General features: G+C 34.9%; 1 protein-coding gene across 5 annotated transcripts in view; it reads right to left on the reverse strand.

Moving 5' to 3' along the window:
• The window catches only part of Pot1 (protection of telomeres 1), an 89,914-nt gene that overhangs the window by 18,077 nt on the left and 49,646 nt on the right, over nucleotides 1–22,191 (reverse strand). For all 5 annotated transcript variants that reach the window (XR_001230883.1, XM_013503293.1, XM_005402346.2 and 2 more), the window contains exons 5-9: nucleotides 16,500–16,630; nucleotides 12,419–12,709; nucleotides 8,596–8,751; nucleotides 3,680–3,846; nucleotides 2,395–2,483 (exon numbers count right to left, since the gene is read on the reverse strand). Coding sequence is in view for 4 of the 5 variants with exons in the window: in XM_013503293.1 (XP_013358747.1) it covers nucleotides 2,395–2,483; nucleotides 3,680–3,846; nucleotides 8,596–8,751; nucleotides 12,419–12,709; nucleotides 16,500–16,630 (834 nt within the window). In the remaining variant the exon portion in view is untranslated. The remainder of the gene's footprint in view (nucleotides 1–2,394; nucleotides 2,484–3,679; nucleotides 3,847–8,595; nucleotides 8,752–12,418; nucleotides 12,710–16,499; nucleotides 16,631–22,191) is intronic.

The raw sequence follows: 22,191 nt of genomic DNA on the forward strand, positions 1-22,191 counted from the left end.
TAAGCTTATTAAAAACAAGACAATGAATCAAAGAACAGCAAAACTTTACTTAAAGTACAAATCATAGCAATAATTTGCTTTCTAACTTGCAAAGTGAAGAATTTAAAACTTAAGTGTATTTTCTAACTGCTTTAGCTTATATTCTATTACGTATACTAATATATTGTTAATACATTTCATGTGATATTATGCGCACAGTACATGTATGACTAGTTCTTCTTCAGCATCAGTCATAAATGGTAAAACAACTCAAGGTAAGAGAATCTGAAGGGACATCTCAAGCTAAACTAACATGGTATGATTTCAATGAATCTTATTTATTAGTAATTATCACCTTATCATGAGGTAGAATCAATACAGAAACCACAAAAGTAGTAAAGATATGAAATAAATGTACAAAAATACATGTAAAATGTACACATGGTCTCTCATAAATAGGTAATCTAACATAAAATCAGATAAAGGTTAAGAGCAGATAATTCAAAGCAAAAAGAGTAAAAAAAAGCTATTAAACATGTAAGAGTTTCAAATTTCCAAGTAGTCTGCAAAATTTGATAAGGCATTACAGTTTACCTGCCAAAGTATCAAAATGTCACACACATTATTAATCTCCAGTATTACAAGGGTGTAAGTAAAGCATATCTTACATGCTATTCAGGAATAAATTCCTATGCCCTTTTGTTGAAATGATCTTAAAACATCTATCAAAAGAAAATATATGCTTGCACTTTGCTATAGCAACCCTACTTTTAAGAGTTTAAGAAAAATAAAAGCACAGAAATGTATAGTCCAATGATTTTTAAAACATTACATATAAAAGGAACACACTGCTGACAACCTAAATGGTTATCAGTTGGAGAATGGCTGAATACTGGTTTGCCCATATTATAAAATATTAAGGAATTTTTTTTTTTTTTTTTTTTTTGACATAGGGTCTCGCTATGTAGTTCAGGCTGGCCTTGAACTCACTATGTAGCCCAGGCTGGCCTCAGACTCACAGCAGTCCCTTCCTGCGTCAGCCTCCTGAGTGTTGGGTTTATAGGTATGTACCACCATGTTCAGCAAGGAAATATTCAAAAACGGAGTTTGAGCCATGTCAGTCAGCCTACAGAGAGGTCTATACTATATTAAGGAAAACAACGATTATAATATGATTCCATTTTGTTAAACAGGAAAATGAAGATTTTGAAGGAATCACCTCAAACAGTTTACCTCATTTCCAGGAGTAAGCTGTACAGGGCATACAGGCATAGAGAAATCGGTTCCATTTGATATAAATTATGACATGGATTACTTTGTAATTTAAACATGATAAAATAATCTTTTTAAAAGAGAAAAGAAATCCTGAAAAACATAATTATAAAATACACTGTCTCTAAATGACTATAAATTGGACTACACTGGTGTCCCAGGAGTACTACAAGTCAACATGTTCCGGCTAAAATGCCATCATTAAGGTGTTAGGAAACAGCGAGCTGTATGGTAGAATGAAGAAATAAACTACAAATATATACGAAAAGTTCCGGTATCTGAATTTGACTTCTTTGTCATCAGTGAACAGCTAAGTAACCGTGGGCAATGAAATGACGCTCATCTCTCAAAGCCTCAGTTTCCTTGCAGTGAAAGGAAGAAAATAACGCATTTTATGGGACTATTACTAGGATTAAGTAACAGTGCATGCAGGCACCTGCTGAGCACCTACATTAGAAGATACATATTCTCGTTTTTATGTTACTGCTATTAGAGAAGAAACACCCACAAAATGGGCTTTTAGATCACAGAATAGTACGAGTTAAATTGTAAAAAAAAAAAAAAAAAAAAAGATTAAAAATTTAACTTAGATTCAAGGATTTAGAATGTGCAACGAGATATTAAAATAAGTGTAAAAAGGAAAAAAATGCTGCACATTGAGAGTTTTAAAGCTTAGATTTGAGTAGCTAAACACTCAGACAAAAATATACACATTACTGATTATTAGTATCTTTAATTAGATAGTTGATTAATTCAATAGCTGGAAACTGTACATCTCTTTCAGCTGGCAGGAGTAAATAATACCTGGAATGTTTGAAATATAATAGCACAAACATTCTTTTTCTTAGAAGCTGACTAGTAAAATAGCTACCTAGGAAATAAAGATTTTTTATGAATGCATATGCATTATATACAATCATAAATCAAGTAACACTACCTGTCTAATTTGAAAATGCAATATATATTTAGAGAGGCATCATGTTCACCTTCACATAAAATACAGGTGTTTAAGGTGTTCGTTTATAACATATGGATATGAATTAAAATAGTGAGCTAGAAGAAGACGTTAACAAAGGCCGTTATGTTGAGAAAGCCGTTTTATTTAGCAGGAACTAAATCATCAATTATAAAAACTGTCTTTACTTGAAAGGGTGAGAAAGCTGTCCTCGTGGTCTGATTGACAGATGCCGTCTGAATGCTGAGGGGCTGCCAAATCTGCAGACTGTAAATCTCTAAAAGTGAAAGAATACCATTTCAAATCACTCAACACTAAGCACGGTAAGTACCTGAAAACTTCAGGAGTTCACTGAAATTGTTCATACAATTCTCTGTGTAGTCTTTAGTACAGTCTATAGCTTTTACCAGCTTACATGAGGTTCCAAGGTCCTCAAGTTAAAAACCTGAGGTTAAAAACACACAACTAGAACAAGTGAGACAGTAGAAGATTGCAAATAAGAACAAAATGTGATTTAATGGGTGAAATTCTGAGTCAGAAAAATCTCACTGTAGATACAGTAAATGAAGTACTGCATTGCAATGTAAAAAATTGCTACATATGGCAATGTAAGAAATTAGTAAAATGAAGCTTCTTAGTCATGTCATTTCAATTTGTAGAAGAGTGTACTTTATCTGAAGTCATCTATACACTCTCTCTCTCCATGCATATGTATGTACATATATACAGTATATAGAAATAATTTATATTTCAATTCCTCTGGAATATTGGTGAAAATGTTTCTACACCCAGTACCTACTAGGAATTCAATTACCTTAAGAAAAACAAAATTAAATATATAGCAACTTTTTTTGGTTTTCTGAGACAGGTCTCACTACGTAGTTCAGGCTGGCCTTGAATTTGCAGCGATCCCCTGCCTCAGTCTCCTGAGTGCGGAGATTAGAGATGTGTACCACCACATCTGGCTCAAGATTTAAGATATTTAACGTTCCAAACACATGTGAAAATTTAAAGCATTTTATAAATTTTAATGAAAATGATATCTTAAAACACTGCCATTATTTATTTAATTAGAAGTACTTTAAAAAATACTTTTTCTTCATGGTTGTATTCAGCATATTTTAGAATTCAAGGCAGGACTCAAGTTTTCCAAACTTTGGCTAAAATCTCATTACTATTGTGTGTTGCTCTATTTAATGTAACAAATGATAGAAAAAGAGGATGAGTGTAAAAGATTGTAACTGTTTCAAAATTTAGGGTACAATCCTGGCTCTACCGCTAGTTAATGACTTGAACTTTTAATAACTTGATTTGTTTCATTAGGCTTATCTATTAAAAAATAATGGAGACTGGCATAGAAAGCTCTGAAGATCAAACAAGAAACTTCAGAGACCTCCAGAAACAATATTATCTTGGAAATTAGCTTAGAGAATTATATTCCTGTATACAGAAACAGGTATATAAAATGCTTACTTCTTCAGCTGCTCCACATCAGAATTACTTTCCGGTAAGACTGTGATTCCCCGCCCATAGCTGGTGCCTCCATGGAGATGAAACTCCAGGCTTAATGATGCCTGGCTTTCAGAAGACACTGACTGCAGTTTGGTATGGAGGCTGTAGATTCTAAGAAAGCTCCCAACCTGAAAATAGATTATTCATTATTTAGAAAAAAGGAGAAAACACTCAGTCTCTGGTATTTGAAATTTTACAACCAATGTGGGGCATTGACCAACTAGGGACAGAACCAGAAAAAGACATTAGGTTGTATCAGTGTGGCTGAACCTCAGCTGCAATGATTCTGTATCCAAATCAAAACATGCATGTACGTGCAGACGCACACACCTGTACACGTGTGCACAGACACATGCTGTGGAATGTCCTATTTCAGACATACTAAAATGTGTAAAACAAATGTCATAGCATCAATTAAATATAGTAGTTGAGCAGGCTAATTATTTAAGTGAAATTTAAGAATAACTTCTTATAAAGCAGGATTAAATATGTTCACTAAAATACTTATACAAAGCAAAAAATGTAAATGTACAATTTATCAAAAGTATAAACTTCTATCTCACAAGTTTATGGAAGGAAACTTGTATTAAAGCATTTGTAGGGTGTCACCACACCCGTAATCCTAGCACTAAGAGCGGCTAAGAAGGAGGATCCCAAATACAAGTCCTATCTGGACAACCAGCAAGATCTTGTCTCAAAATAAAATGTGAAAAATGGCCATAAGGAAGGATAAACTTGAGTCATTTGTAGGGAAATAGGTGTATCTCAAGACCATAATGTTAAGTAAAATAAATCAGACACAGAAGCTTAAATATTGCACGGTTTCTCTTGTATGAGGAACCCAAAATAAAAGAGGAAAATAAGAGACAGAGAATAGGAAATAGGGAGACAGGTCTTTTGCAAAAGGGAAAGAGACCAAGATATGGAGGGAGTGGGGAGAGAGAAGAGGAGAACGGGATGAAAGAGAATTAGGATGTGTTACATACACGAATCAACTGCCCAGTGGAATGGAAGCTTCGTGTAAAGACGTAATAAGAAAAAAGTACAAACTGACAAAAACTGGACTGGAGATTTAGCTCAGTGATAAAGGGCCATCCCCAGTACCACAAATCAACACAGCTCACTCTAAATTCAACACAGAATTAAACCAGGGTTTTGAATTGAAGTTTTTATTTTTCCAGTACTAGGACTGCACCCATAGTGCTCTATCACTGAGCTACAATCCTTCTTGTACTGTATTGTCTTTTGTTATGAGAAAGGGTTTTGTCAAGTTGTTCACACGGGAATGAAACTTGCAATCTCCTGTCTCCGCCTCCCTCACTGCTGAGAGTACAGGCATGAGCCACCACACCTGGTTTGAAGCTAATACTCTACAGTTAATCTGAAATGTTTTGCTAAACTGTCTAAAACCATCCTAATTACAGAATTTGGTATTTTCTTTCAATGAAGATTTCAAATGAGAAACATAGAATGATACTCAAATATACTGGTATTTACCTAAAGGAAGAAGCAATCTAACACTATTTTTTAAAGTTTCATACACAAAAGGTCTTAACAAACTGGGATGTTTAATTCATTTGCACAACAGTGCCCCTGACACCTTGATGACTGACAAGATACTTTTCGCTTTCTAGCCTGTAAGTTTGGGACAACAGAGGTAAAATCATGTGCCAGAAAAGCTATATAGAAGGGAATATAACAACAACAAAAAAGATGAGCAGCAAATCAACCCTCCGCCTCTGCTTAGTATACAGGAAATGCAAAAAAAAAAAAAAAAAGGAAAGAAGGTAACATTTATTTTTCTCATGGTCTTCAAAGTGAGAGACTGGCAATAAACACAGAAATTTCTACTGTTATCATTTTTAAAGGTTTATTATTTTTTGGCTTCTTATATACATATATATGTATGTGTGCATAAAACACAACAGCGTCTATAATCTAACAAAGGACTTGAACAAAGGCCTAAACATGTGGAGAAAAAACATATACTCATAGACCAGGGATTTGATGAAATAAACATCATAATTTTAAATTCAGTACAACTTCCATCCAATTTCTCAGTGTCTTTCCTGGAGCATGAAAAGCTAATCTACAAGAGTATATCAAAGATCATAGCCAAATCAACTCTAAAGACAGGAAGAATGACTGCCTTGCCCTACTGAAATGTACATAAATGTCCATATATACATAGGAGTATATCCTTACATGTTCAGATACAGAGCCTTAAGAAGCACAAAAATGAGGTGAAGTAGTGATAAAAAGAAGGTTCAACATGTGTTTTAATTTAAAAGTATGTTAAATGAAATGGCAAGACATTTAGAACTGTTTAAATGGCGCATGTGTTTGTTATACTATCTTTTCTACTGTTACACTTATTTTAAAAAGGTAAAGGCAAGGATAAAATCAATTTGCACAAATAGGCAGTAAAGGTAACAAACTGTTATAATCAGAAATTCCTTCTGGAGGCAGCATTGCATTTTTTTAAAGCTTGACTATATTATGAAATGTACCTGATGCTCTACTAAAAAAAGAAATTGTTTCTTTGTCTTGCCAGTAATGCAATACAACTCCAAAAATACAAGTGAAGGGATGATAATAAAAATTATAAAAATATAATTTAAAAAACTTATTAAAAAGTCAATTTCAGTACAGAAACATTCCTCAAAAAAGAAAAAAAACAAAGCATGTATGGCCATAAGAAGGCATTATTCCTATAGAAACAATCAAAATATATTTCTCCAGTTTAATGTTTTCAGTTTCGTGCATACAGCTAAAAATAGCCAAACTAAAGCTAGGGGATCAACAAAGGCCAAAACATTAACGGTGACTATGTACAAAGGGTGACTGAAAATATACTGAAAAAACACACTGCCACAAAGGACAGGATAAATGTCATGGTTCGAAGCAAAGGGGTGAACTTTGAGAGGGATTGATGATAATGCATGTTGTATTGTAATAAATTTTTAAAAATTTAAACATTTACTGTATCTTTTGACAACATCATGTATGTTTCATAATTCTTTTCAAAACTTTCAGTAGGAAAACATGGACTTAAAATATGACTTTAACTTCCACACAAAAGGCTTGAAATGTCATTTTGTGTCTGCAAGTGTGCGTAAAATGTTTTAGGAATGACATGACAATCATACTTAAAAATCAAGATTTAGAAAAGAATTAAAGGTTATTTAACCTTTACAGCGAGCTGCAAAATAGAAATTGATTACACTTTACTGTGTGACTGCACTAACGATCCCCTTTATTAAGAAAGTTTTCCTGTTCCTGTGCAACACACATTGAACGGGTCCCAAATGTTTGATATAAAAATGCAAATTTAAATATTTTCTTGATAAAAATTCATTTGTATCCATGTCATGTAACGGATTTCCTAAAGTAATGTCAGTGTTAGAGGCTGTCAGAAAATGTGATGTCCATGTACATTAGAAAATAGCCTAAAGTTATATCACAGAAAGTTACACACAGAAGTTCCATGTACAAAATTCTTTGCACTTTTATATTGTGCTGCATATAAATAACGTTAATTGTTTAGAAAGAAACAATGTGCTATAAATACATTCTCAATTGTGAATGCTCCTAACACCCTCTAGTGGACAGACCATTAAGGGGAAACAGACCCATGGAAATCCCATTATGCTTTTCTTTTGAAGTAAACTAATAATGACAATAACACTTTTCAGTTGAAAAATGCTAAAAGTATATCTAGAAAAATTTTTCCTGAGATGTCATGTTACACATACGTACACCCACACACATTTACAGAAGACAAAAAAGTGTAGTTACTATCTTCCTTGGCCCCAGCTTTAACCTAATTTATTGGTGTGAGTTGTGCAAGCTTATTTGTAATAGAATTTAGGGTGGAAATATTTTCTTTTTGGTGAGCATTGTCTTAAAAAGGAAACTTGGGCACCAAAATAAAGACTTGTACTTTGACTATTTTTCTTTTAACTGCCTATTATTTCTTTTAACTAAGCAGGCTGAAAGCTATTACAATAAAGAAGATTCTTTCCTTTTAATGCACAAAAGAATTAGCTCCAGAAATAGGCATTGTATATTCACTGCTGGCATCACCCAATAGTTGAGAGATCTTAGGACAATTCACCTAACCTCTGAACGCTTCATTTTCTCATTTATAAACTGGGCAGAGGAGAGGGCTTCTCCACAGGACAGTACCTGATACATCCGAAGGTGTGCCTACCAAATGTGGATATTTATAGCACCATTATTTGCTACAAAGGACATGTTCAAATAAAAGATGCAATAACTGGCAGAAAAAATACTCCTTACAATCTCTGTTCCTAATTAAATAAAAACTGCATACCTAAGCTGTGTACTTACCTAAAAATTCTAATCAAATTCTCAAAAGCAGTAAGAAAACTTCATGAACTATACAGTACACACATTCCTTTACTTAATAATATTTATGACAGGTGATTTAACAATTTCTTCAACAGTACAGAGTTACCATGTATTCTATCAAACCAATTAAAATAGCTTAAGTTAACAAGAGTTTACACGTCTTTGTCATTTTATAGCAGTGTATCGATGTTTCTTAAAAGTAAAACTATACATGGATATAAAATATTTAGAGAAGATTCAGTTTTAAAAAACTGTCCCTTTCATAATATCTTACAATAATGTATTCAGATAAATATTTTATAATTGAATAATTCTGGAAAAAATAAATTTGAAGTAAATTACAGACATATAAAACTTACATAAATATAATCATTATTTACCAAAACTTATACGACCAGCAATCACAAAGGTAATACATATATATATATTATATATATATATATTTTTTTTTACACACATATATAAACATAAAGTAGTAAACATTTGTGCCAACTCAACATCACCTTCAGGGACTTTGCCACTTGAACATGGTTATCGTAGACTAAAATGTCTACTGTAAGATTCTGTAGCCGACGAATGTGACTTAGGTCCCCTTCAAGAACCTCGTTTTCTATTAAGACTCTCCAAGATGGAAAGGGTGTCCTGGTGCCATCCCATACCTGCCACAAAGGAAGAGCAAAGTTTCAGGGTCTTTCTGAAACAAAAATCACTGGTGTGAAAGAATTTTCTCATAATGGTATTAAAAATAACTAAATATGCACCTTTAAATATCTGTTAATGGTAAATGTTAACTAAGAGTAATGTAAAAAATTTAGAAGAATGTAAAGAAAAAGGTCGCCCTCCTATAAAACTACACAAAAGGTTAACATTTTGTTACTTCCTCTTTTTTCTTCTGTTTGCACACATGATACATATATCTGCAATAAATTATACTCTGCATGTATCCTTTTAATACTGAATACTTTATCAGGCAATGAATATTATTCTAAAATATGGTTTTCAGTATTTTAACATCATTTTATGATAGAGATAGAAATTTATTGGAGCACCCTTTATGAGATGGGTTGTTCTAAACTTTTGCTATTTTAAATAACTCAGGGGCTGGGGATATAACTCACTGGTAGAGCGCTTGGCTAACAGGTGTGAGCCCTGGTTTCAATTCCCAGAACTGCAAAACAGTTAACTACGGAATTGCCATCTTGTATCTAAACGCTTTTCAGTACTCTGCTAAGTTTCTTAAATTCTTAGCCTGCTAGAAATGTATTCTGACTTCTGCAAATTTTTCACTTTGTTCTGATTTAGAAAAGCTCTTTCTTTTCAAAGGACATACTGGAACACTTTACTCACCATTTGATTTTAAAAACAGAAATGAGTGAAATTAACAAGTGCTGGGAAAGGAAGCTGTATGCTCAACTGTCCCGAGGTACACTGAGACGCTGGGATGTGGGCAGAGAATAAGCATGCACTTCCTACAGGACAAGTCAGCCTGGGCTATGCTTGGGTTTTAAGAGATGACGTGCTGTGCTATAAAAGGGCATGACAAAGGACAATGGTGTGAGATAGAAATGTCTCTGCATGTAAGAAAAAGCTTGCATCAACAAGAACAAACAGGCTATTTGAACGAGAAACACTAGATTTTTGTAGAAAAGTTCAGATCAGTGACAGATCAGTGTCAGATCACAGGGGAAGTATAATCCTGGGAGAGCAAGACGTTTCAAATAAACAATTATGTTATGATCAGCAATGTATGTCGCAAGCATTTCTCTCCATTTAGACTTCATTATTTGAATACAGTGTTTTTTGACTTTAACATTTTGGACTTTACAGACCAATCCAACAGTCCCTAGGGATGGGGTGAGAGGGTAGAGGGTTGCTATATTGCTTTTATGGTCCAGTTGCAATTGTCTAGAAATCCTAAACTAGGCACATACACATACACAGCTCACCCTCAAAAAATACAGGCCCCCTGAAAAAACTTGGAGATCAATCACATAAACTAGAAATATATACGTATAAAAAGTTAGATATGCCTTGAATATACAAGATACATGCAGATAAAGTGATTTTATAGCACTTACTATTAAATATATACAAACCTATTACAAAATATGTGTTAAACAGCTGTAAATAAGGCTTCTTCTGGCCAATAGGCAGCCATTAATAGCTAAGTTTGGGGGGGAACTCAAAAGGTACATGTAGAATTTCCCTATATCCTGCACCTTCAGAAGCATGCAAGTATGTATATCTAAATAATTTTAACTCTGGAACTTCTATAATAGCATTTCAAAACTCAACTGTTGGGTATTCATATATAATATAGAGATCTGATTCTTTATTTTCCAAATAAATAACAACCATGATTCAGCCACCTAACCTTCCTGGAGCAAACTGAAATCTTTATGATATTTTTATCATGTAGGTTACATGTACAATGTTAGACTGTTTCTTAGGTTCCTACTCTTCTCCATTAATCAACCTTATTGTAGTATTAATTGCTGTAGTATTGTATGTTTTAATATCTGATGTAGAAGCCTAAATTAGCATTGTCAACTGTTTCTTCTTTAATTCTTGATCATTTACTTATTCTCTGTAATAAACTTCAGAATGAGTTTATTGGACAGATAATTTTAATGAAAAGTGTATTTTATGTAAAATATTTAAGAATAAAAATTCCCTTAATACTTGTTTTATGTTCTTCGGTAATGTTTTATAACTTTCTTCATACAAGGTCATATATTTCTTGCAATAACTTTGTTTCACAGTTTCACTGCTGTTTTGAAAGGCCTTTTGTTCTAGTATATGTTACTTTTATTACCAATACACAAAATACCCTGTTTTAAGAAAGTTTTAAACTGCATATGTCATTGAATATTATTAAATTCAAATTAATTCAAAGTTTTTCAATTAAAATTTAAAATTTTAACATCTTAGAAATACTACCTTTTATTGTTTTTTCAAAAGTTAAATCTCTTATTTGTTTATTGATGTCATTGAGACTTTTTTATTTTGACAAAAAAACACAATAAAATAACAACAATGAAGACAAAAACAAAGCAATACAAAAACAATAAAAATGATACAAGATTTCAAAACAAGATGACAGGAATTAACAATGGTTGTTACATTACCTGTTGTTATCTTCAACAAAGTTGCTCAGATTATCAGCAAGATTGATCGAACAATTAAAGACAATAACAAGCAATAAGAAAACATTAAAATGATACAGAGCTTCATTAATGACAGAAACAAGGCAAAACTTTCTACTGTTTTCTCTATTTGTGATACTGTTCAAGAAAAGAATTTGTTTTTCTCTTGACCAGTTTTACATGTTAATCAGAACAACTAACTTGAAGACAACAATACGAAATATAACAACCATTGCTGAATTCCTACCATCTTCTTTAATGAAGCCCTGTATCACTAGATTATGTAGGATTCCTTGTAAAATTGGATGAATTTCTATTGCTTCAGTTTCAGCTTTGTCATACTGGCATATTTAACTTTGCTTTAGAGTATGCATTTACTTTGTCATAATAGTCTTGTGCGTATAAAAAGGTGCTAGCTTCAATTTCAAAAACTCTGTATCTTACTCATTGATTTCTATTCTTCACTCATTGTTTCTTAATGTGAGATCATGCACATATCACAGCTAAACCAAAAGGTGTATCCAAGTACCATGACACTCTGTTCTTTACCCTGTATTGTAAATAGACAGCAGAGAAATAAACACAGGACCACAGTTGAAGCAGTGCTGCTCAAATGCATCTTCTGTAGAATGCTAGGGCAAGGAATATAACAACTATCTTTTCAACAAGTTGTTCATCAGCAAAGCTGGGGAACATGCAAATAAAGATTAAAGGGGTTATGTCAAGGGGTTACTCACTTAGTTAAAAACAAAAAATTAGTAATAATTATAAATATTTTAAAATTATCCATGCCATGCCCACAAAGCAGACAGAGAAGGATATGGGAAATCCAACTTAATAGGCCATCAAAGTAAATGAGTAACAAAGTAAATGACCTTGAGAAGGAAGCAGAAAATTTGTATACAAAATTACAACTTAAAAAGGAACAGTAGAAAATAAATTTATATTTTATTTCTAATAATAAAGCATACTATCTTTAAAATGTAGATCTCATACTATTTTTTCTCTGAAAGTTCACTAAAGTAGAGCTGCATGAATACTGAGTCTCATCAAAATAGTAAGTTAAAATTTAAATCCTTAGTAGATATACAATATGCAAACTTATTCCATTAGAATATTGCAAGCTTTTATAGACACGCAGGTGGTACTAAATTAAAATTTCAAGTATTTAAAAATGTACCTTTAGTAGAAATGATGCTCCATCTACTTGTGCTTTGCCCAAGAGCTGACAAGTCAGGTCAAAATACTGCATTGGCTGAACATCATACAACTGCACTAATGTTGAAGAAGGTGGAATGTGTGTAGATGCCCAAATTCGTAAGGCTTCTACCATTTTATGGTCTGCATCAGTGAAGTGAAAATACTTGCTTGAAGTACGAGGTAAGACAGGAGCTCCCAAGGTTCCCTCAAATGTCAAAGATGCAAATCCAGAGCTGGTGATACCCTGAGGCTCATTTTTATATACTTGGATCTAAGAAAGTTAGGTAAAGTAGAAAACAGATACAAACAATATAGCTTACTGACAAAGAACTCAGGAACCAAGGAAACTTGAGAGATTTAAAAATCTCCAGTATAACAGTGAATGTTAAGTTTTTACTTTTTCATTTAATTAGCACATGAAATTACAAAATCAACAGGTGCTATACTAAGATACATAAGTATGATGTTAATTTTAAAACACTACACAAAATTTAAAAGCTAGGTAACAGTCGTCATAATCCTATCAAGCTCGTGTTTTTTCACTGTATTTGATTTTCTATGAAGGTACAATTTACACAAGGAAAGAAAGAAAGCGATAGTGTTTTAGTTTAGTGTATGAGTATGTGAAATAATAATTGCAGCTTGAAGCTAAGGCTTAAGCAGTGTGACTGAGAGAAATAAGATATGCTGGAAAGATTTTTTCATTCTGAATTTGAGGGTTCATTTAATAGACAAATAGTTGTTAATTCTTTGTGATTTGCATCTTGATGAGTTACTCTTTGACATTATGAAGTGCCCTTATGAAATGTACCTTATTTGGGTGAATCTATTTGCAAAGTGAGTCCTAAAGGTAAAAGACTCCTTGAAAATTCAAAGAATATGTGTAAAATAGGCCTTATTTTTGGATGATGTCCTTTGTGAAGTAGGGCTCTGTGTGTTTTCTGAGCTGCATGCCCGAAGTCTAAAAGGTAATACAAGGCTACCCAACCACGCTAGAATTCCATTATCCTCCCACTGCTAGAGCTCTACTATCTCTCTCATATGCAGTCACACAGGTAGCTCTTCAAGTCCTTAAACCCAGATTTCAATCAAGTGTTCACAGGTAACAACCTGTCCCTACCGCTGGTAGACCTTGGATAGTAATTTCTATGGAGCTCTTTCTTCTCTGGTACCTTGACTTGAAGATTCAGGTGCTTTTAGCTGCCTAGAAGTTTGCTACTGGCCTCCTCAGCTTGGGAGGATGACAGTTTGCTGCTGTAACACTACATCATGTTACTGTGCAACGGCTGAGAAACTGTTCTCAGACAGACATGTGGTAATCGTAGCTGACTATCGGTTTCTCTTCTCCTGTATCACAGCTACCTATTGTCCAAAGCATGACAAGAGTTGTTTCAACTTCACTGCAGTAGTGTTAGTCTAGTACCAAATAATTTCTTAAAGACAGATACAGTTCATTCTGCAGATTCTAACTTATACTTGTCCTACACGGATGAGTTAACTTATTTTACACGCATTTACTCATATATGGTTTTTTCCTGCATTATGTTGTAGTCTTTTACAGTTTAAGCTTTCCCCAAACAACTTATGATTTCTAGTCCTATGATCACCAATTCCATGCTCATTATGCTGTTTTCCAAAGCTTGTTTCTTCTAATCATCAGTGTAGACAAGAATCTAACTTAGGCCTATTGATAAGTTAGTTTTGCACCTACTTTGTCAGTAAGCTATCTTTGCCTGACATTCTAAAGTATACTGAATTCTATTCCAATATACAGTATCAGATTCTATTTCCAAAAGGACCCATTCCAAGCTATCCTCACCTCATGATGTCACAGTAAAATAACCTCGTAACTGATACAATGACTGTCCTTCAATAAGTCATTTTCTGTCCATGCTTGTCAGAATGCTTTCTTTCAAAAACATAACCCAGTCATTTTATTTTTAATTTAAAATTCTCCAGGGGCTTCTCAATGTATCTAGAATAAAATCTAAACAATTTACCTACAGTAAGACTGCAAAGGGTTGACCAATAAAGTAAATGATTAAATTTTTTAAAATTACAGTAAAAGACCTATTACCATTAATCGACTCCCCCTTGCTTTGAACACACTTATCCCATCATTCTTGTCATTTTCTGAAACAGGTCTGAAAGTCCCATTTCATGAGTATCTTTACAAGGTATGGTCAAAAATACAGTGCTGCCCAGTGCCACCCAATGGAAAGGCTGGCTCCTGAAACAGTATGGTGCATCCAGTCTACATTTTTCACTGGGTCTGGCACCACGGAACTTCTAGATCTTCCCTGAAGTCACAATGATCAAGAAAGGTACATGTTTTGAACTGATCTAGGACAGACAGGCAGCTATGAGAAAACAGTTAAAGACATGGAAGAGGACTCTGAGAACTTCCCGAAGTGGCAAGAACAATGGCCTCAGTGTGCTGGAAGCAGGAAGGGGATGGGGGAGGCATTTTAAAGGGAATCAGTAGCAATATGTCTTACTATAATAATTTCTTTCTCTCTTTTTTTTCCTCAGACAAGGTCTCACTATATAGTTCAGGCTGGCCTCAAACTCATGGCAACCCTCCTGTGTCGGCCTCCTGAGTGCTGGGATTACAGCAGTGCATCATTTCACCTGGCTTTGTAGTAAGTTTTTAAAATTTAACTGTTTCACTGTATTTTACTATCACGTCTGCTCTGAGTTTTTCTTATAATACCTGTCTCACAACTGAATAGTATCAAGGTTGGCCTTCTTTCTGTGTCTTTACTACTATACACATTCCCATCCCAGGGTTTTGAGGGCAAAAAAGAAATCCAAAGAGCAGGAAAAGACATTCATTATCTGTAAGTCTGACAAAAGAAAAAATCCTTAGCTCAAATATATAAATAAGTTCTGAGAATAACTAATGGGAAATAAAATCCCATACAAAATGACAAAATATTCAAACAGATATTTTATACTTCAGAGGATATTAAAATTTGAAAAGGTTCTCAACTTCATAAATTTTCAGGAAAATTCAAGTGAAAATCACAGCAATACTAATATGTATATATGCAAAAAATGTTTAAAATGGAAAATACTAAGTGTTGGTGAAAGACGGACCAAGGAGAATTCTCTTAAATTATTAATGAGAGCAAATTGGTATAAACCACTTTGAAAAACTAAATATGAACATAAACACATTCTAGGGCTTAGCAATCACACTTTTGCTATACAACCAAAGAGAGTATAATGTATGGTGGCTATATGTATTTATATTTATATTCACTAAAAGACAAGTACTACACTTTGTAGAAGTATTTATAACATCCACAAAGTGAAAATACCTAAATGTCCAAGAACAAGCTTTGGAAAACAGCATAATGAGCATGGAATTGGCGATCACAGCACCAGGAATCACAAGGTGTTTGGGGAAAGCTCATGATGTATTCAATAAAGGAATACCATTTAACACTAAAAATGAACACAGTGAAACCATGCAAGCAGTATGGTTTAATTACAGAAGCATAAACCAGACATGTAAAAAAGAAAACTCCATCTACATATGATCTGATCCCATCATAATGGGGAAATAAAGAGCAAGCACAGATGAAACTAACACAGAAGGCACGGGCCGGAGCCAGCTGCGACGGCACACAGCTACACAGGCCTGGGTACTCAGGAAATCTGGGAGGAAGACTGCTGGAGCCCAAGAGTGTGAGGCCAGTCTGGGCAACACACCAAGACCTTTGTCTCAAAAGAATAAATAAGAAGGGAATCATGAGGTTGTTTACTCCTGTCCTTTATCAGACTCTACACAGAAACTTTTACACTATGAATCTGTATTTTGAAGTGAGAAGACAGAATCTAACTAGTCTGCATCAGAGCATCTAGCACATTTCTGGGGAAGCAGTTTACTTAAATAAGGAAATGTCCCATTGCACATTGTTTTGAATCTGATACCACTTATGTTTCTTAACATCTGAAATGCTTGATGTCATTCTAACAAAGAAACCATTCAATAAGTACTGATAATACAGAGTTCTATTCAAATAAATATAAGTTCCAGGAAGTATGAAGTATACCTTTAGTCTGTGAAAGCGAACGATGTCTCCAACTTTATAAATTTGTGGAAGGGCTTCATAGTTTCCACTAAACAGAAGGCAAGTTAACTTCACATTTGTTTGGTCCGCAATTGTTACAACCGAGCAGTAATCTAGAAAACACAAAGATATTTAACTTGACTTAAAGCACTTCAAAGCATTTCATGAAATAAGAATGTGCTTACTTCAAAACGCCAAATATACTTTGTTCCTTCCTTTAATTAACTCTTCTAAGAAAAGGATGAAGAGACATTTTCTTGGCACTGTCAAATTAATCCACAAAGATGTTCCACAAAAATTAATTTTACAAAGGCTAGTAAAACAAAAATAAAAATAGTACTTTATTTTTTTTGCAGCGGTAGTAACTGTTTTTACTACTTCAAGTATTTTAAATTGTGAAGTAGATGAACATATTCAAACAAAACATAAAATATGCATATTTACGTACTGAACTAAAAGTGAGGAATAGAGGTACAGCTCAGCACTAGAGTGCATGTCTAGAATACATAAGGCCCTGGGTTCAATGTCCAGCACTACAAAATAAATACATAAACTGAGAGAAAACAAAACGTAAGACATTTACAGAAAATGTGATGAAGAGTCTTATTTGTATTGCATAAAGACGCAATACAGGGGGCTGGGGATTTAGCTCAGTGGCAAAGCGCCTGCCTGGCAAGCGCAAGGTCGTGAGTTCGGTTCCTGGTACCAGAGAAAAAACAAAAACAAAAACAAACCAAAAAAAAAAAAGATGCAATACATTTTTTAAAAAAAACAGAATTTTGTAGTAAACGCATAATACAAATGAACATTTCATAGAAAGCTATATAATAACAAAAAATTCAAAGGGGTCATTCCCTCTTGCTAGACATGTCTCAAGATTATACAGTGGAATGAGGGATTACTTTAAACTGGTAAAATATTAGTAATGTGACTTTCCACAAAACTGGTAAACACAATAATGTTGATAAAAACTGTAAGAGATCGGGCCTTTTAGTATGTGTGCTTCAGAAAACTGCACACTAAGAAAATGCACTGATTTCTTGTACCCCCCAGGACCAAGTGAGGATGAATAGAAAAGAACTCAAAATAGTGGAGGAGGGGGTAAGAAAATAAGTGGTTTGCTGAAACCCACAAGGCAGTAGAAGACGGCTACATAAAACTGGGGGCCACTGGGAATGACAGCGGTCAAAGTACAGCTGATCCCTGGATATGCCATCAGCATGCACTGACTTAAGTTTAGGTTTTAACTTTCCTTTTTCATTAGTTCTAATTATCTATAAGGACTGTCATTTCATGGCATTTATTTTCTTTGTTAGAAATCTTCCAACGATTAAAGATAAATTTTTTTTTTAAACAGAGAATACGCCACATTCTTACTAAGAATTATATGGCTCTGCTGTACCCTTCTACAAATTTAAGATATACTACAGACACTTAATATTTTTTCTATATCTTGAAAGATACTGGTATTCATTTTTCTAATAATTATCCCATCATTATGCATTAGTTACTCCTATTTGTCTTTAAAAAGTCTGAATTAATTTTAAGAAAATGAAATGAGGGAATTACCTAAAGGCATGAAACGAGTGAAATAAAAGACAATGGAAATTACTTAACCATTATAAAAGGCAAAGCCAGACAACAGCACTTTACATAGGGGTAAAATTGCTCACCTAGGTGAAATTTCATACTATTTATATTTAGATAATACCCTAAATAAGGTTTCTCTCTCAAGCTGAAAAACTGATACAAGAAAATATGTTTCTAGGGATCAAAGGAAAACAAACTCTCCTAAAGACAGGAAATAGTGCATTCTTATCTACTAAGTCATTTAACAGGAAAGCGTACACCATGCAATAAATGACACTGGTTGTTAACTTCGTAGCTGGATTTACAAATATATTATCAACACTACCATATGAACCACCTGTGTTGCTAACCAGAATTAGGAACAGTCTCTGTAACTTTAGTGCCTTTTTCCCACTTACAATGATAGAATTAACCAACCTCATAGTAAAAGAGATCACTGACTGGCCAGAAGAAAATGATGTACTATGAATAAAGCATAAATAATTTGAAAATTTTAAGTTTTAAAAAATTTCATAACAGACAAATCAGAGGGTAAATGTCATAGTTTGGATTAAAAGAAAATGTCCCCAAAAGGCAAATGCATGTGTTCAGAAGGTGGTTATATCATATGTTGCTAACCTCCACTGCCGAGTTCATAGCTAAATGTGCTGTTAGCAGTGGGGGTACTTGGAGGAAATGGGTCACTAACAGCCTTCCTTGAATGGAGTACCTTTCCTCTTCCTGGATGTGAAGAAGTTCAGTTTTGTGCTATGCCTATCCATAATATTTCTGCCTTGGAGCCAATGAAGCATGGATTAAAACCTCTGGAACCATGAGCCAAAAATAAACCTTTTCTCCTTTAATTTGTGTAGGTCAGGTACTTTGCCCTAGCAATAAGAAAACTAATACAGGAAAAGAGATGATTTAATAAAAGATTAATTAATTATTTAGTTAAAAGTGACTTAAGGCTAAACCCTGGACATCTTCAGGAAGCCCAGTGAGTCTGGGCTCTGCATCCCTGAGCAGCGTGCAAGGCAGGCGAAACCTCGGGCACCCTCTGGGGCATCAGTGGCTACCTGCCACACCCACAGTGTGGGGGCCCGGGCTGGGCTGAACACCAGACATCTTCAGGAAGCCCGGTAAGTTGCAGCTTTGCATCCCTGACCAGCCTGCAAGGCAGGCAAAGCCTCAGGTTCCCTCTGGGGCCTAGGAGGCTCCCCACTACACCCATAGTGTGTCTTCTGGGACTGGGCTGAACCTTTAGGAACCCACTGAGCCACTCTGGTGCCTCCCACACTAGGGTGTGAGGCACGTGGATCCCTGGACAACTTCTGGGGCCTTGGTGGTCACTGCCAGAACAACTCACGCCCCCTTGGTAGCTCAGCTGAAACCTGAACATAGTCAGCGGCCTGGGGGGCGCTCACCCTCACCCGTCTCCTTCAAGTGTGGGAAACAGGATCTGTCCTGGGCAATATCTGAAGCCTCAGTGAACTCGACCTGAATCTCCCCCTACTCTTGTGGAATCTGGGCCGAACCCCAGTCTCAGGAACGCCGGGGAGCCTCCCATATCCTTCCCACACACTCTTGGGAGCCAACTGAATGCAAGCAAGGTTGGCAACATCTGGGACCCCACCTTGTTACAACTGACCAGCACAGAAGCTACACTGAACACTGGGGATCATCAGACTTTCACCCTGCCACTCACACACAATCACAACAGTGACACTGCACTACAAAGAGTCTCTGGATCTTCAAAAAATGACAAAATGCAGGAGCGAAATGCAATCCCAGACCTCCACACCACCAAAACAAGTCCAGGAGGCATCAACACAAAAGAGCCTGGAAGTCATGCACCTGAAATTTCTGAAATGATAGCAACCGAGGTAAAGAAACAACTCCATCAGGCCAGAGAAGACATCAGATCAGAAATAATGTCTCAGGTGAGAAAAGAAATGACAACAATAATGAAAGAAATGTTCAGCATATCCAAAGATGACATAGACAAGAAAATAGAGCATAGACAATTCAATGAAACCTTCAGAGAAGAACATATAAAAGAACCAGAAGGTACGAAACAGATGCAAACAGATATCCAGGAACTTAAAAACTCCATTGAAACCTTGCAAAACCACCTGAATGATGCTGAAGATAGACTTTCAGACCTTGAAGACAGCATTGCCATTAATGAATGTGAAAGGAGGGATCTCTTAAAAACAACAAGGAACCAGGAAATAACAATTCAACAACTGCAAGATGAAGCAAAGAGAAACAAAGTCACATTAATAGGTATTAACAGCAGGTGTCAACACAAATGACATAAAAAGACTATTTGCAGAAATAATAGCAGAAAATTTCCCAGGAATAGTAAAAGAATCAGACATCCAGATAAGTGAAGCATATAGAACTCAAGTTAATCATAACCAAAATAAATCTACACCCAGACATACAGTGATCAAGATCCCAGAAACTCAACAAAAGCTCAGAATATTAAAAGCTTTTAGAGAAAAGTAACAGATCACCTATAAAGGAAAGCCTATCAGAGTCATGGCAGACCTCTTGACACAAACCATCAAGGCAAGCAGAGCTTGGAGTGAAGTATTTCAGGTGCTGAAAGAAAACAACTTCCAACCCAGAGTGATGTACCCTGCAAAGCTATCTTTCAAATTTAATGGAGAAATAAAATATTTTCATGACAGAGAACAACTGAAGAAATTCATGAGCACCAAACCAATCCTACAAAGAGTATTAAAAGACATATTAGAAAGAGCTCAAACAGACCACAACTTCAAGAACAGCAGAAAGGAACCAATAAGCAGAGCAAGCAATTAAACAGAGGGACAAACAGGATTCAACAGCAGGAAAATAGCTGACAAAGATAAGCCAGTACATATCTGTTATAACAATCAATGTAAGTGGTCTCAATGCACCAACCAAAAGAAGCCAACTTGCAGAGTGGATTTGGAAACAAAACCCAACTATATGCTGAATACAAGAAACACATTTAACCCAAAAGGAAATTCAAAGACTGAAAATTAAAGGATGGAAAACCATACTCCATGAGACAGGAATCCAGAAAAAAGTGGGTGTAGCTGTTCTGCTTGCAGACAACTTGAACTTCAAACCAAGAACAATCAAAAGACATAAAGAAGGTCACTACATACTTGTGAAGGGTAAGCTTCAAGAAGAAGAGATAACAATCGTAAACATCTATGCACCAAATATAGGAGCACCTACCTATATAAGACAAATTCAAACAGACATGAAAAATGAAATAAGTAGCAACACAATCATAACAGGGGACTTTAACACGCCACTGTCACGAAGAGATAGATCAACTAGACAAAAAATTGGGAAAGAAATAACAGAACTTAACCAAATGTATGAACATATGGACTTAGTAGACCTTTACAGAGTATTCCACCCAACAGCATCAGAATACACATTCTTCTCATCTGCACATGGGATGTTCTCTAAAATGGACCATATACTAGTACACACAATATGTTTAAGTAAATGCAAAGGAATTGAAATTATCCCATGTATACTATCAGACCATAGTGCAATGAAATTGGAAATTAAGGACAAAAGAAAACACAAAACTCCATAAACAGTTGGAAATTAAATAACATCCTCCTGAACAACCAATGGGTCACAGATGAAATCAAAGTGGAGATTAAACACTATTTACAATCAAACGAAAATGGAGATACAACCTACAGGAACTTGTGGGATGCAATGAAAGCAGTCCTCAGAGGGAAATTTACGGCAGTAAAGTCCCACCTCAGGAAAACAGAACAAGCCCAAATAAACAATCTTATGCTGTACCTCAAGTTCCTAGAAAAAGAAGAGAAAGTCAAACCCAGTGCCCAAAAGCAGCAGGAAATTATAAAGCTCAGAGCAGAAATTAACACAGTGGAGACTAAAAAACAATACAAAGAATTAATGAATCAAAGAGTTGGTTTTTTGAAAGAATAAATAAAACAGATAAACTCCTAGCCAACCTTATCAAAAAAAACAAAGAAAAAACTGAAATATACACAATAAGGAATGAAAGGGATGAAATCCCTACAGATCCTAAAGAAATTCAGAAGATCATCAATACCTA

The sequence above is a fragment of the Chinchilla lanigera genome, unplaced genomic scaffold (assembly GCF_000276665.1).
Source record: "Chinchilla lanigera isolate Chin_1 unplaced genomic scaffold, ChiLan1.0 scaffold00078, whole genome shotgun sequence".
Classification (NCBI taxonomy): domain Eukaryota; kingdom Metazoa; phylum Chordata; class Mammalia; order Rodentia; family Chinchillidae; genus Chinchilla; species Chinchilla lanigera.